General features: G+C 41.9%; 1 protein-coding gene across 1 annotated transcript in view; it reads left to right on the top strand.

Moving 5' to 3' along the window:
* Positions 1–5,359: 5,359 nt before the first annotated feature.
* The window catches only part of lias (lipoic acid synthetase), a 29,851-nt gene continuing 18,700 nt past the window's right edge, over positions 5,360–16,510 (top strand). Inside the window, exons 1-3 of the mRNA XM_073064818.1 lie at positions 5,360–5,502; positions 12,364–12,536; positions 13,431–13,524. Coding sequence (XP_072920919.1) covers positions 5,464–5,502; positions 12,364–12,536; positions 13,431–13,524 — 306 coding nt within the window. The 5' untranslated portion in view covers positions 5,360–5,463. The remainder of the gene's footprint in view (positions 5,503–12,363; positions 12,537–13,430; positions 13,525–16,510) is intronic.

The raw sequence follows: 16,510 nt of genomic DNA, 5'->3' as shown, positions 1-16,510 counted from the left end.
AAAGAAAATTGTGACGTATCTGGCTGCAGTTTTTTCAGTCCTTTCTAGGTAAAGGACTCCTGACACTGCACCATTATTTTAAAAAATGACAAAGGGATATGTCAAATAATTATGAATCAGTTAGGTAATAGTGGAGAGTGATTTGCTGGAATCCACTCGAAATGACAGTGAAAATATTTATTTAGGGGCACAGATTAATCCAGAACAGCCAGTGTGGATTTGTTAAGGGAACATTGTTGATTAGTTTTTCTGAGGAAGTTACAAGAATAGTTAATGAGCTTCTAACTTCACCCCCCCCCCAACCTGGTCTCACCTATTACCTGCCCACGCCTTCTCCTCCCCCAACCTTTTTCTGGCTTTTGCCCCTTCTCTCCAGTCCTGATGAAAGGTCTCGGCGTGAGACTCTTTATTTCCCTCCAGAGATACTGCCTGGGAGCCGAATTCCTCCAGCATTTTGTCTGCGTTGCTCAAGAATTCTGTCCGGCATCTGCAGAGTCACTTGTGTTTATCAGAGTGGTGAGCTTGAGGAAGTCTACATGGATTTTCGCAAGAATTCCGTCAAGATCCCACTTGAGAGGCAAGTCAGAAAAGTAAATGTCCAAGTTAGGTTTCAGAATCAGGTTTATTAGCATTTGATGTGAGCTTGGCTGTTTTGTGGCAGCAGTGTGGGCCGGAGTCATAAAGTTACAATAAATTGTGAAATAAATAAACAGTACAACACAAAGGAATAGTGTGTGTGGGTACATGGACCCTTCAGAAATCTGAGGCTGGAAGGGAAGAACGGTTGAGTGGGGATCTTCATGCCCCGTACCTCTGTTCTAATGCTAGTAATGAGAAGAGATCCTGGCCTACATGGTGAGGGTTCTTAATGTTGGATGCTGTCTTCTCGAGGTACCACACGTCCTTGATTGCCTGTGCCCATGATGGACTTGCTAAGTCTATAACCCTTTGCAGTCTCTTGTGATCCTGTGCACTGGGGCCTTCATACCAGGCTGTGATGCAGCCTGTCAGAATGCTCTCCACTGTACTAATATGTAAGAGCCTTTGGTGACATGATAAATCTCCTCAAACTCCTAATGAAATACAGCCATTACTGTGCCTTCTTTGTGATTGTGTTGGGTCCAGGACAAATCCTGGGAGACACCCAGGAACTCACCCTTTCCAGTGGTGACCCTTTGATGAGGACTGATTTATGACCTCCCCACTTCACCTTCCTGAAGACTACAATCAATTCCTTGGTTATGATGACATTGAGTGCAAGATTGTTATTGCAACACCATTCACTCAGTCAGTCAGACAAAAGAAATGGTTGTTGACTTCAGGAGGGCACGGAGCGACCACTCCCCGCTGAACATCAATGGCTCCTCGGTAGAGATCATTAAGAGCACCAAATTCTTGGTGTTCACCTGGCGGAGGATCTCACCTGGTCTCTCAACACCAGCTCCATAGCCAAGAAAGCCCAGCAGCATCTCTACTTTCTGTTAAGGCTGAGAAAAGCCCATCTCCCACCCCCCCATCCTCACCACATTCTACAGAGGATGTATCGAGAGCATCCTGAGCAGCTGCATCACTGCCTGGTTCAGGAATTGCACCGTCTTGGATGACAAGACTCTGCAGCGGATAGTGAGGTCAGCTGAGAAGATCATCGGGGTCTCTCTTCCCGCCATTACAGACATTTACACTACACACTGCATCCGCAAAGCAAACAGCATTGTGAAGGACTGCGCACACCCCTCATACAAACTCTTTTCCCTCCTGCCATCTGGGAAAAGGCACCAAAGCATTCGGGCTCTCACGGCCAGACTGTGCAACAGTTTCTTCCCTCAAGCCATCAGACTCCTCAATACCCATTATATTGTAATTTGTCCTCTACTGTGCCTATTGTCTTGTTTATTAACTATTGTACTGCCCTGCACTGTTTTGTGCACTTTATGTAGTCCTGTGTAGGTCTGTAGTCTAGTGTAGTTTTTGTGTTGTTTTACGTAGTCTAGTGTAGTCTTGTGCTGTCTCACATAGTCTAGTGTAGTTTTGTGTTGTTTCATGTAGCATCAGGGTCCTGGAGGAACGTTGTTTTGTTTTTACTGTGTACTGTACCAGCAGTTTATGGTTGAAATGACAATAAAAAGCGACGACTTGATTACTGGTTCATGGAGCTCTGGTTTCCTCCTTTGAAGTCTACAATCAGTTCCTTGGTCTTATTGATATTGAGTGAGAAGTTGTTGTTAATTTACCACTCAGCCAAGTTTTCAATCTCCCTCCTGTATGCTGATTCATCATCCCCTCTGATACAGCCCACAACAGTGGTGTCGTCAGCAAACTTGTACATGTCGTTGGAACTGTGCTTAGCCCATGGTCTTAAGTGTAAAGTGAGTAGAGCAGAGTAAGCACACAGTCTTGTGGTGCACCTGTGCTGATGGAGATTGTGGAGGAGATGCCACAGAGTGTGTACAGAAACAGGCCGCTTGGCCCACTAAACCTACACCAACCATCAAGCCACAATCTACACTAATCCCACTCTGTTACCTCCATATTCTCTTCAACTCTTCCTAGGTTCTATCACTCACCCACACTAGGGGTATTTATTGATTGAGATGCAGAATGGAGTAGGCCTTTCCTTTGAGTGTCAGCTATGGCTATAAACAACACTGGGGTCCCACAGGGGACTGTATTGGCTCTCTTCCTGTTTACCCTGCATACCTCAGACTTTAGATACAATACTGAGTCATGTCATCTACAGAAATTCTCTATATACTGTAACTCTAAATAGTTGAGAGTATAAAGGGAGGATGGGAGGTTGAATTCAGGGCCCTGGTGGTGGACTTTGTCAAATGGTGCAAGCTGAATCATCTGCAGCTCATCATCAGTAAGACAAAGGGAATAGTGATGGACTTTAGGAAGATTAAGCCTGCACTGCTCCCTGTTAATACTGATGGTGAGGACCTACAAGTACCTGGGATGCACCTGGATGACAGACTTGAATGGAGCACCAACACAGGGGCTGTGTACAAGAAGGACCAGAGTTGCTTCTACTTCCTGAGGAGACTGAGGTCCTTTGGACTATGCAGGCCTCTCCTTCACATGTTCTACCAGTCTGTTGTTGCCAGGACAATCTCCTATGCGGTGGTGTGCTGGGGCAATGGCGTCAGCACGGGTAATGTCAACAGGTTTAATAAACTGATTAGAAAGGCTGGCTCTGTTATTACAGTCAAATTGGACACACTGAAGGCTGTGATAGAACAAAGGACCCGATGGAAAATCCTGGCATTTCTTGACAATGTTTCTCACCTTCTGCATGCCACCTAGGCTGAACAGAGGAGCACTTTTAGTACTGGACTAAGATAACTGCGCTGCTCCAAAGAGCACTATATGAGGTCATTCTTACTCTCAGCCATTAGGCTCTATAATGAGTCAACCTATAGCCGGGGAAGTGATGACCCCTCCCCTTGTTAGACTGTTTGCGGTAATATATTTTTATTCTTATTTTATAATATTCATATTTGTGCACTTGTAATGCTACTGTGACACTGTAATTTCCTTTGGGATCAATGAAGTATCTGTCTATTTGTCCATACTAACTATGGTCTCCTGATAAGGAAGTTGAGAATACAGTTACAGAGGAAGGTACAATTATTCAGCGTTAAAGTCTTGTTAGTTAGTACTGAGGGGGTGATAGTGTTGAATGCTCAGCTGTAATTGACAGCAGCTTGATGTATGTTTTCCTGTTGTCTCGGACCGCTAAGCAGAGCGGAGAGAGCCAGAGAATCAGAATTAGTTTTAATATCAGTCACATATGTTGTGAGATTTGTTGTTTTGCGGCAGCAGTACAGTGCAAAACTTAATAACAAACTGTATGTAAAGGGGGTTTCTTCTTTTTCTTTGTTACTGTGTATGTAAACAAAATGGCTTCTTTGTTTTGTTAAAAGTAGGAATGCTTTGTTGCGAGAGAGTGCTGGAAGCTTGTTTGGGTTAAAATTTACTGATAACGAGAGTTGTATTCCTTTGTAAACCAATTCTTTCTTCTGAGTCTGTAAGCTATTGTTGGCGGGCTTTTGGGGAGATCGGCGCGAGGGGGTGAGAGAGAGAGGACGTGATGCTGTAAACTGGGCGAGGAACGGATCCCAGGCAGGGGTCCAAGGCCGGGAGGTACCCTGAGGAGAGGAGACGACGATAGATGTGCTGGGTTGACCACTTCGGGTGGTCCTGAGCTGCGAGTCGAGGAGTTCGGAGGGGATCGAATGGTGGCCAGAAGACTTCAGTAATTGAGCTCCAACGGTTGTGCACGAAGTGGTTTGGACTTTGATAAGTTTGGCGCCTTTTCTTTATTTTCTTTTCCTTCATGTATACTGTATCGTTATTAATTACTTAGTTATAGTAATCTTTATAAACTGTAATCATTTAATCGCATATGGTGTACTGTCTGTTTTTGGGTGAGGCGGGGACATCACACAGCATCCACACCAGCTGATTATCCAGTTTGGCGGGGTCGAAGGCTGCTCCCCCTAGACGAGAACGAGCTGAGCGAGCCTGAGGCGACCCAGGGGGTTACATGTAAATTGCAATAAATAAATAAATATCTCTAAACCATAAATTAATTAACATAGGTAGAGCAAATAGAGAGCAAAAGTAGTGAGGCAGTGTTCTTGAGTTGGTTCACTGTCCATTCAGAAATCTGATGGCAGAGTGGAAGAAACAGTTCATAAAATGTTAGTGTGTGTCTTTGGACTCCTGTACCTTCTCCCTGATGCTAGCAATGAATCAAGGGCATGTCCTGGGTGTTGGGGGCCCTTAATGATGGATGTTGCATTGGTGCTTGGCTGGGGAGAGTAGTGCTCATGATGGAGCTGGCTGAGTCGGCAACCCTCTACTGCTTTTGTGGCCAAACTGTACACACAGTACTCCCAAGAGATGGTGACTCCCTGACAGCATATTAGTGCAGTAAAATAAATTGGAAGAAGTCATGGTTGTCATTGAATTGCTGGACCTCCTGTGCTCATTCTACCCACTGTCCATTGTTGAGGTCATAGGTTGGCTGCTGGATATCTGCCCATGTGCTATCATTGGAGCAGCTCTGGTTGTTCACTGTGTCACTGCTTCAATAGTTGACATGAAGTGGCTACTCCTTGGCCACAGTTCCTTTTCTTTGGATCTTCCAATCCAAGAGCACCTCGCGTTTTCTATTAATTAGCTCCCACCACATAGCGACATTGTCACTGGAGGCGCAGATCGTAGCTGTTATTGTCATGATCAGGGCTGGAGCGTGAAACTGACTGGGGTCGCTGCCGGCAGCCGCTGTGATGGCCAGGTGGCGGCGCTGTCACTGGAGACCGCACGCAGTACTGTTAGGGCCTGTGGTCGGCGCTGTCACTGGAGGACGAATGCAGCCGCAGTATTGTCGCGGCCGAGAACAGGCCCCGACTCCGAAGGTCGCCCGTGCTTTTCCAGGTCGTTGTTCCGGTGGCGGACATGAAGTTGCTGCTGTTCGGCTGTGGCCGCCTGCGACCGGTTCGTGTGAGGCTGTAGTCGGGGATGGGAATGGTTGCGGTGCGGAAAAGAGGGAAATTGGGAATTTATCCAGGGTTGGAAAACGTCAGGGAGGCGGAGAGTCTGGGACATGGATGGGAATATCTGGGGTTTGAATGTGTTACAAAACAGGGAGACCACTCTGCCTTTTCGTCAGTCCTGTATGTCACCTCTTATTCCCCCATAATCCACACACTTCCGTGCTACGCTGACTCACTTGTACTAGTGAGTACAAGCTTTTTTTCAAAAAAAATCTCTTTAACCTGCTGGTGCGTATTTTTAATCCTTCTGTAAGTGCTTCAATTCATTCTCTGCTCTATTGCAAATTCACCATCTCCCAGTCTATCCTGGAATTACAGAGCTTCTCCTCGTGTTGGCTGGCTTGCTGTCTAGTTGTTGTTAATCTTTTGCTGCTTGACAAGTTTCTGTTTGCAAAGAAGAAAATTAGATACTTACACAATAATTTTCACCCCAGTGTCCATAGATTTAACTAACTTTTAAAAAAAAAGACTATCAAGTATAGGAACTTTGATTGAGGAAAGTCGAATTGTTGAAAAGATGTGTGAGTGACATCAATTCAGCATCAGATTTATAATCTCTGACGTGTATTATATAATTGTATTGCTTTGTGCAGCAGTACAGTGCAAATATACAAAATTACTATAACTTACTAAAATAAATAGTGTAAAGAAAAGAACATTTGATGTGGTGTTCATGGATTTCATGGGCCATTGAAAAATATGGTGGAGAGCAAGGAAGCGGTTCCTAAATCACTAAGAGAGTTAGTCTTCTGGCTCCTGTACCTCCCCCCCAGTGGTAGGAAAAAGGAGAGGCATGTCCTGGATGATGGGGATCCTTGGTGATGAATGCAGCCTTCTTGAGGCACCATCTTTTGAAGGTGATCTCGATGGTGGGGAGGGTTGTGACTGGTGGAGCTGCCTGAGTCTACAGCCCTCTGCTTGTCTTTCTGTGCATTGGAGCCTCCACACTGGGCTGTGATGCAGCCAGTTGATTGCAGATCTACAGAAATCTACAAGAGACTTTGGTGGCCTAATGAATCTTCTCAAACTCTAATGAAGCACAGCATTGCGATTGTATGCTGGCCCAGGATTATCCTCTGACATATTGATACCCAGGAACTTGAAGCTGCAATGATGACTGGTGTGTTTTCTCCAGAGTTCCCATTCATGAAGCTCACAATGAATTCTTTGGTCTTGCTGATGTTGAGTGTAAGGTTGTTGTTGCGACACCACTAGTTGATCTAATTCACTTCTGTATGAATTTTCCATCACCATCTAAACTTCTGCCAACAACTGAGGTGTCATCGTTGAGTTTATAGATGGCATTTTGACAATGGTGGGTTGAGAGAGTAGAGCAGTGGTTAAGCATATATCCCCAAAGTGCACCTTTGTCAGCAAGGAGATGTTCATCTGTTGGTCCATACGATTGTAAGACCATAATAAGAACAAGATCTGAATTAGACCATTCAGCCCATTGAGTTTGCTCTGCCATTCAGTAATTTCAAGTTCAGTTTATTGTCATTCACCCATACACCTGTGTACCACCAAATGAAACAACGTTCCTCCAGACCAAGTAGCACAACACAGTACGTATAACTCGCGCACATACACAGAAAGTAATATCACCACAAATAAAGTAACAAATAATAAGGTGCATTTCCAACACAAGCTAGAAGTTAAACACTACTGATGCCTCATGTATGATGAGGCCTGTGTGGTGGCAGAGAGTTCAGTAGTCTGACAGCCTGGGGGAAAGAAACTGTTTTCCATACTAAGAGTCCTTGTCCTGATGCTGTGGTACCTCCTACCTGATTGTAGCATGTCATTGAGATTGTTGGACAGATGGGAGGGGTGATTGACAATGCTAACAGCCCCATCAGCGTAGCACTCCTGATAAATATCTCTGATGGCTGGGAGAGTAACCCCAGTGATCCTCTCAGCAGGTGCCGTGCAATTCCTGTACTAGATGGTAATGTCCAACCAGGGCACCCTGGTTGGTGCTCCTGTAAGAAAAATTGGTTAGAATTTTGGGGAGGGATCTTCACTCACCTCAACCTCCTCAGGAAATGGAGATGATGCTGTGCTTTCTTGACCAAAGAGGTGGCCTTGAGGGAGCAGGTGAAATCTTCCGTTACGCGCACTCTCAGAAACTTGATGTTGGTGCCCCTAACTCTCTCCACAGAGGAGCCGTTTAAATGCAGTGAGGGGTGATCATACCAATTTTTATTCCTAAATCTTTTTTTGATATAGTTGATTCTAAAATATCTTCGTATTTGTGGCAGAACAAAAATCCTAGGCTAGGTAAAAAATATTTACAGAAGCCTAAGAAGGAGGGCGGCTTGGCTCTACCAAATTTAAGATTTTACTATTGGGCAGTTAATATACGGTATTTGATATTTTGGACACAAGAATCGACTACAGTTGCTGGCCCACAATGGGTAAATTTGGAATGTAAATCTGTGCAAGATTTCTCATTGATCTCAATCTTAGGATCTTCACTTCCTTTTTCGTTATTCAAAACGAATAAACAGATAACTAATCCTATAGTCAAGTATACATTACGAATCTGGTTTCAATTTCGTAAATTTTTTGGTTTGAATAAGTTTATGCTGTCAAGTCCTATAATATCTAACTACTTTTTCCGACCATCATCTATAGATCAAGCTTTTCTTTTATGGAAAACAAAAGGTATAACATGTTTTCGTGATCTGTTTTTGGATGATAACATTATGTCCTTTGAACAGTTATCTAATAAATATAATTTATCTAAAACCCATTTCTTTAGATATTTACAAGTTAGAAATTTTCTATATAATGAACTAAAGTCTTTTTCGAAAGAATGTCCATTGGACATTACAGAAAGAATTTTAGCTCTTAATCCTTGTCAAAAGGGCTTAGTAGCTATCATTTATAATATGATTATGAATGTACAACCAGATATATCAGAAAAAATTAAGAAGGAATGGCAGGAAGAATTGCATTGCCCTATATCTACTGAGCAATGGGAAAAAATTTTATTATTGGTAAACTCATCCTCTATCTGTGCTAAACATGCTCTAATACAATTTAAGGTTGTACATAGAGCTCACATGTCTAAAGATAAACTTGCTCGATTTTATTCTTATGTTAATCCAACCTGTGATAGATGTCATTCTGATATTGCTTCGTTGACCCATATGTTTTGGTCTTGTCCTTGTTTACAAAACTATTGGAAAGATATTTTTAATATTATTTCAAGAGTCTTAAATATTAATCTCCAACCACATCCTTTTACCGCAATTTTTGGTCTACCAATGATAGATAATAAGTGTTTATCCGCTTCATCCCAACGAATGATTGCATTTGTTACACTAATGGCTAGAAGATCTATTTTACTGAATTGGAAAGAAATTAACCCTCCAACTGTATTTCAGTGGTTTTCTCAAACTATTTCCTGTTTGAGTTTAGAAAAAATTAGAAGTGTGGTTTTTGATTCTTCAGTTAAATTTGAGGAAACTTGGAGACCATTTATTCAACATTTTCATATGAATTAAATGGTCTGATCCTGAACCTTATTGTTACTATCCTGAATTGTGTGGATGGAGGTTGGGAGTCATTGGCACTGCTGTATGTATTTAACATTATGCGATTGCCCATGTTGGTTAGTTTTTTTTAGTTTTTTTTAGTTGTTTTTTTTGGGGGGGGGGTTCTTTTTTTTTCTTAATTCCTTTACATTATACTATGAGTTTGAGAGACTCTATGTATTGATTAATACATATTTGATTGTTAATTAATTTATTATGTACTCTCAAATGTTTTGTACTAATATTTTTCTTATGTTTTTCTTAAAAAATTAATAAAAAGATTTGAAAAGAAAGAAAGAAAGAAAGAAAGAAAGAAAGAGGGGTGATCAGCCTGCACCTTTCTAAAGTCCAGAAACATCTCTTTGTTTATTTAAAGTAACATTGGATAGGTATATGGACAGGAAAGGAATGGAGGGTTATGGGCTGAGTGCAGGTCGGTGGGACTAGGTGAGAGCAAGCATTCGGCACGGACTAGAAGGGCCGTTTCCATGCCGTAATTGTTATATGGTCTTGTCCACATTGAGACTCAAGCTGTTGCGCTCGTACCAGTCTACCAGCTGCTCTACCTTCTCTCTGTACACCACCTCCTCGTTGTTGATGAAGCCAAACACTGTTAAGTCAGTGTACTTGATTCAGTTTGCACTGGATCTAGCAGTGCACTCATGCGTCAGCAACGTGAACAGCAACAGGCTGAGCAGGCAGCCCTGGGGAGCGCCAGTGCTCAGCGTGATGGAGCTAGAGATGTTACTCTCAATATGGAGTCACTGAGGCTTTCTATGAAGAAATCCAGGATCCAGTTACAAAGAGGTGTTGAGACACAATGAGGTTATTTTACCCACCAGCTTCTGAGGGACGATCATACCAAATGCCAAGCTGAAGTTGATTAACAGCCTCCTGGCACGTGAGGCACAATTTTGCAGGTGGGACAGGACAGAATGGAAAGCAGAGGCTATGACGTCATCAGTGGATGGATTTGAGTGATAAGCAAACTGGAAAGGGTCCCATGTGACAGGAATATGAGATTTAATACAATCAGTAACCAGCTGCTGAAAGCACTTCATTATTGTTGAGGTCCGTGCCAGTGGACAGAAGTTGCTGAGGCAGGTCACTGTCACCTCCTTGGGCATCGGGATGATGGTGGCTGCCTTGGAGTGTGAAGGGACTCTGAAATGTTCCAGAGAGATGTTGACGATGTCTGTTCTTTTGTTAAAATTTCTGTTATCAGGACTACATAATCCCTCAGCACCTGACCAGGTATGTTATCAGGCGTCACAGCTTTACATGGGTTGACCCTGGTGAGGGTCTTCCTCACACCAGCTGTGGTCAAGCAGAGTACCTGCTCCTCAGGGGAGGGAGACCTTCTTCCTCCCTGGCACTTAGGTCTGTGCATCAAAGACATTCAGCTATCTTTTCCTCTCAACCCCACTCTCCTGCCTTCTCTCTGTACCGTTTGACACCCTTACTAATGAAGAATGATCAGTAAGATACATCCAGTAACTTGAACTTTACAGCTGTATGTGACAATGAATTACACAGATTCACCACCCTCTATCAAAAGAAATTCTTCCTCATCGCTGTTCTAAAGCGACATCCTTCTACTCTGAGGCTGTACTCTATGGTCCTAGACACTCCAATTTTAGAAAACATCCTCTCCATATCCACTTTATCTAGGCCTTTCAATATTCATTGTGTTTCAATGAGATGCCTCCCCCAACCATCCTCATTATTCTAAACTCCAGTGAGTTACAGCCCAAACACTGCACATACCTCAACCTTTTTATTCCTGGGATCATCCTTGTAAACCTCCTCTGCACCCTTTCCAAAGCCAGCACATCTTTTCTTAGATATGGTGAACAAAACAGCTCACAATTCTCTAAATATTATAAAGTCTTAGCATAATGTCCTTTTATATTCTAGTCCTTGTGAAATGAATGCTAACCTTCCTTACTACTGACTCTACCTGCAAGTTAACCTTCAGGGAATCCTGAATTAGGTCCCTTTGTACCTCTGAGTTTTGAATGTGCTCCCTGTTTACAGCATAGTCTAGGCCTTTATTCCTTCTAACAAAATGCACGACCATACACTTTCCTACACTGTATTCCATCTGCCACTTCTTTGCCCATTCTCCTAATCTTGTGATGTGAAGAATCCCAAACATTTCTGCTTATTGGAAATCAGAACCAGAATCAGGTTTAATATCACTGGCATGTATCATGAATTTTGTTAACTTTGCAGCAGCAGTACAATGGAACACATGATAGCATAGGGGGAAAAGCTGTGAATTATCCCCCCAACCCCCATACCACACAGTGAAGCAGCCAGTTAGAATCCTTTCCACGGTACATCTGTAGAAATTTGCAAGTGTTTTAGATGACATCCCAAATCTCAAACTCCTAATGAAATATAGCCACTGTCTTGCTACTTCTATAGCTGGGTCAATGTGTTGGGACCAGGTTAGGTCGCAGAGATATTAACACCCAGGAACTCGTAATTGTTCACACTCTAATCTCTCTGAGGACTGGTGCGTGTTCCTTCATCTTACCCTTTCTGAAGTCCACAATCAGCTCTTAGGTCTTGCTGATGTTGAGTTCAAGGTTGTTCCTGTGACATCACTCAACTAGTTGGTATATCTCACTCCTGTATGCCCTCTCGTCACCACCTGAGATTCTACCAACAATGGTTGTATCAAATTTATAGATGGTATTTGAGCTACGCCTAAACACACAGTCATGGGTATAGAGAGAGAAGAGCAGTGGGCTAAGCACACATCCCTGAGGTGCATCAGTGTTGATTGTCAGTAAGGTGGTGATGTTATTTTGAATCAACACAGTTTGTGATCTTCTAGTTAGGAAGTCAAGGATCCATTTGCAGTGGGAGGTACAAGGGTACAGGTCCTGTAGCTTTGCAGGAACCAGGAAGTCTTGCTTGGATAAATGTCATTTTTAAAGTTTTTGATCTAAGAATAAGTTTGATACCTTACTTTCTGTGCTAACTCTAGAGTGTCTGTTCAGTCTTACATCTTCCATGTAATGGATTTGGTCAAGCCCATAATAGAATGGATTATATGCATTTCTTTTTTGTTTGATGGGCGTCATTCCATTTTCTGTGGATAGTGCGAGTAGTTTGTCTATATTAATGTGTGAGCCAATAGTGTATGTTATAAATTGTAATTTTTGAACTACTATTTTTTATACATTTAGTTTATACATTTAATATTTATCTATGTTAAGTTTGTACTGATGTTGTGCAAAATATTTTAGGTTTATGTTCGTGTCCTCTGCAATCAGCTGAAGTCTTACAGTACACTGCCAGACAAAAGGAAACAACTTTTGGAAGAAGGTCCTGACCTGCGGGAGTTTATATCCGGTGAATTATCAGATAAGGGAACATGGGAAGAGTATAAAGGCAACCTGAAGCGCCAAAAAGGAGAAAGGTACAAGTCTAAACACTATTTTTTTTTAAATAATGGTGTTAAGATACTCGTTAGGGAACTCCTGCAGCAACGTCGTGTAGCCGGGATGATTGATTTCCAATAAATGCAATCATCTTCATTATATTGGGTATGACTCCAGCCACCGGAGTGTTTTCCCCTTCATTGCAGTTTTACAGGCCCTCATGATGCAGTGTTTGGCCAAATAGTCCCCTGACATCAAGGATGCCTTGCTTCATCTCTGAAGCTCTTTTTTGTTTATGATTGGTCCAAGGCTATGATTGGCGCTGCAGTGTTGGGTTTTCCAAGCAAACCGGTTATTGGGATGTAAGTATGCCTGTTGGCACTGTTGAAGCCATCTTCCATTACTTTCCTGATGATTGATAGAAATCTGATTGGGCAGTAATCAGCTGAATTGGCTTTGTCTTACTTGCCATGAACAGGACACACCTGGGCAGTTTTCTACATTGTCAGGTAGATGTCAATATTGTAGCTATAATGAATCAGCTTGGATAAAAGCACAATTAGTTTTGAAGTGCAAGCTTTTGGTATGTTGATTGGTCCTGGAGCCTTCACTGTATCCAGTGCTTTCAGGCATTTGTTGGTGTCAAGTGGAAAGGAGGTTTGTGTGACCAAAGGAAGGTGGAAGAGAAAGCAAGCTACTTGTGAATATCAGTTGATGCGTTACCTTTCATTGATACCGCGAATGTGTCCCAGTGATGCACAATGGCTTTTCCTTGATACTTACATCCTCCTTTGAAGACCTCTGAACAGAGCTCTGAGTTCAGTGTTTGGCAAGTTACTTGTTAGCCTGTTTGCATTTGCAAGACATCACATAGCTTACTTTCAAAAATACTACTGAAATTATGTATTTTGTGATATTATTTACAATTATAGATTAAGATTGCCTCCATGGTTGAAGACAGAGATTCCTCTTGGGAAAAATTACAATAAATTGAAAAATACTCTTCGGAATTTGAATCTGCACACTGTAAGTACTTGCTGAGGTTTCACATCGAAGCACCTTCTACAGGCAGTCCCCAAATTACACAAGAGCTTTGTCCTGAGAAATGGCAGTAAACTGATTGTTCTGTTAGTCCAAACCAATTTTCCCCAAAACCAAGCTTAAAAACTCATTGCCCAAAATAGTTGAACCTCCCCTTTCTGATGTGCCAATTATACACTCCTTCCCTGAGTACTACATTGCACTCTTACCCATTTTCTACAGCTATTCATATCGTATGATTCTGCACGTTATTAGGTACAGTGTATATATGTGATCTGCTGCTGCTGTAGCCTATCCATTTCAAGGTTTGACATGTTGTACATTCAGACATGCTGTTCTGCGCACCTTATTTGAGTTACTGTTGCTTTCCAGTCAGTTTGAACCAATCTGGCCAATCTCATCTGCTGTCTCACATTAACGAGGCCTTTTCACCCACAGAACTGCTGCTCACTGGATTTTTTTTTTGTTTTTTCCATCATTCTCGGTAAACTCTAGAGCAGTGGTTCCCAACCTTTTTTTGGCCATGCCCCACCTAATAACCTCTAAAATCCTGATGCCCCCTGTGGTGATATATAATTCTTATTACCGTAGATTCCGGATTTTAAGCCGCTACTTTTTTCCCACATTTTGAACAGCTTTGAACTTTGCGGCCAATAATCCGAAGCGGCTAATGCATGATTTTTTTCATGCCGCCTCGTAAACATTTTGCCTCGTAACAGTAGACCAATAAAATTGATGAGTAGTTCACAGAGGTCCAATGAAATTGTACGATAAATCAAGCGCACTTTCACAATTAAATTATTGTAAATCAGTCATTTGTACTCACCCTCATCAACATGGAAAACACTCGAAGCATTGTGCTACCTACTTAGTTTAAACTATATTTGTTTTCTGTACTACATCGCGGGATGCTATGACGTCACACCCGGTTTCGCGGTGTCTTGTGGGAAAATGCCGTTTGCGATGAAGCGGGACGGAGGGAGGGAGCGCATTACGCGAGCGGCTTTGGATCCGAGCGAACGCTGCTTTTAAATGCCGTTTGCGATGAAACGGGACGGAGGGAGGGAGCGCATTACGCGAGCGGCTTTGGATCCGAGCGAACGCTGCTTTTAAATGCCGTTTGCGATGAAACGGAAAGGAGGGGGGGAGCGCATTACGCGAGCGGCTTTGGATCTGAGCGAACTCTGCTTTTAAGTTAAAGGTATCAATAACTTTTCCTGGTAGGCTGCAGTATATATATTTTTTACCAGTCGTTAGGAGATATTGGAATGTTGTTCAGTAAAGAAGTATACGCAACGTATATTTAAAAGTAGCCGCGTACGGGCACGGTTCGAAAAAAAGCATTTGCAATATGTATTTGTTTTTGTTACCATATGGATTTAATTAAAAGTTAAAAAAATCCTCACGTGTAATATCTTTCTGTGTAAATATCTCATATTACAACGTGGGACACCTGCGGCCGAAAATCCGGTGCGGCCTAAAATCCGATGCGGCCTGTACAATTAAAAAAATGATTTTATTTCTAAAATTAGAGCCAGCGGCTTAAAATCAGGTGCGCTCTGTAGTCCGGAATCTACGGTATTCAAAAAGTGAACTCCTATTCACCTGAAGGAAGCCTAAAAGACCATTAACTTGGTTTAAACAAGCTTCCAAAGAACATGGCATTCATGAAAGAGAAAAATAAAAGAACCAAAGGACTGTTAAAGTTCTGAGGAAGAAATTACTAAGAAATTGTAAAAAAAAAGAACATTGTGATATTAAAATAATAATAATAAATAAATAAAACAATGCCGATTCGTTTCTACAGCATACAAAGACAGATACACCGTTTAAAAGAGATGACGCAATGTACACACCTTCACACCACCAAGAACCGAAAGCTACTGCAAAAAGCAGCATTGGCGCGACCTCGTACGAGTTTCTGACGCGTTTGGACTTGTTCATTTGTTCCTTCCTACATCAGTCAATTCATTAATTTAATTATGAAAGCCATTTGATGGTTGTAATGATGGTGATACACTATATATACAGTACATACGCAATTACACATGTACATACACACAAGTATTTTTATGTATGCATACTGTATATACACATATGTATTAACTCGCACACACACTCATACTCACACAGACTTACTAGAAAAAATTCACTGTTAATAACTCATTCTCGAATTGCCCCCCTTAAAAATCAAATTACCCCCCTGTGGGGCGTACGCCCCACGTTGGGAACCACTGCTCTAGAGCCTCTTGTGTGTAAAAATGCCAGAAGGCCAGCAGTTTCTGAGATACTCAAAGTACTTAAACCCCATTTGCCACCAACAATCATTCCACGGTCAAGGTCACTTAGATCATACTTCTTCCCCATTCTGATGTCTTGTCTGAACAATTGAACTCTTGACCGTGTCTGAATATTTTTATGCATTGAGTTGTTGCCACATGATTGGCTGATTTAATATTTACATTAATGTATAGGTGTACCTAGTAACATGGCCACTCATTGTACTTCATTTCATTGTGCACTAGCTATAATTAAGTTAAGGGAACATATTTAGTTAATGAGTGCATTATATAAGTAGTTTGCGTTTCTGTGATTAATTTCCATATCTTAATTATAAGCAACTAGCAGTTTATCTGTTGGAGCCTTAACTACTAATTTTTTCCTCCTTGCAGTCCAAGTACTTTTACCCTTTCTTACTGTATACCACTGACTTCAGATTGCTTGCATTACCTCCACTACTGGAAGCTGTTGGTGTACATTAAATTTTGAAATATTTCTGTCAACTCTTGTTTTCTGTACACTGTATGAAATTAACAAATTGGGAAGTGTGCAAAGATATGCTAATAATACGTTTTAGAGGTTTGGATGGAATTTGTGGGGATGAGTGTAATTTGAAGAATTGTCCCCATTATCTCTCTAACTTATTGGGGTAACACCTGTTTTCTAATGTAGCAGCCTCTGGGTGTATTCT

The sequence above is a fragment of the Hemitrygon akajei genome, chromosome 13 (genome assembly GCF_048418815.1).
Source record: "Hemitrygon akajei chromosome 13, sHemAka1.3, whole genome shotgun sequence".
Classification (NCBI taxonomy): Eukaryota; Metazoa; Chordata; class Chondrichthyes; order Myliobatiformes; family Dasyatidae; genus Hemitrygon; species Hemitrygon akajei.
This window is presented reverse-complemented; position numbering and strand designations above follow the sequence as displayed.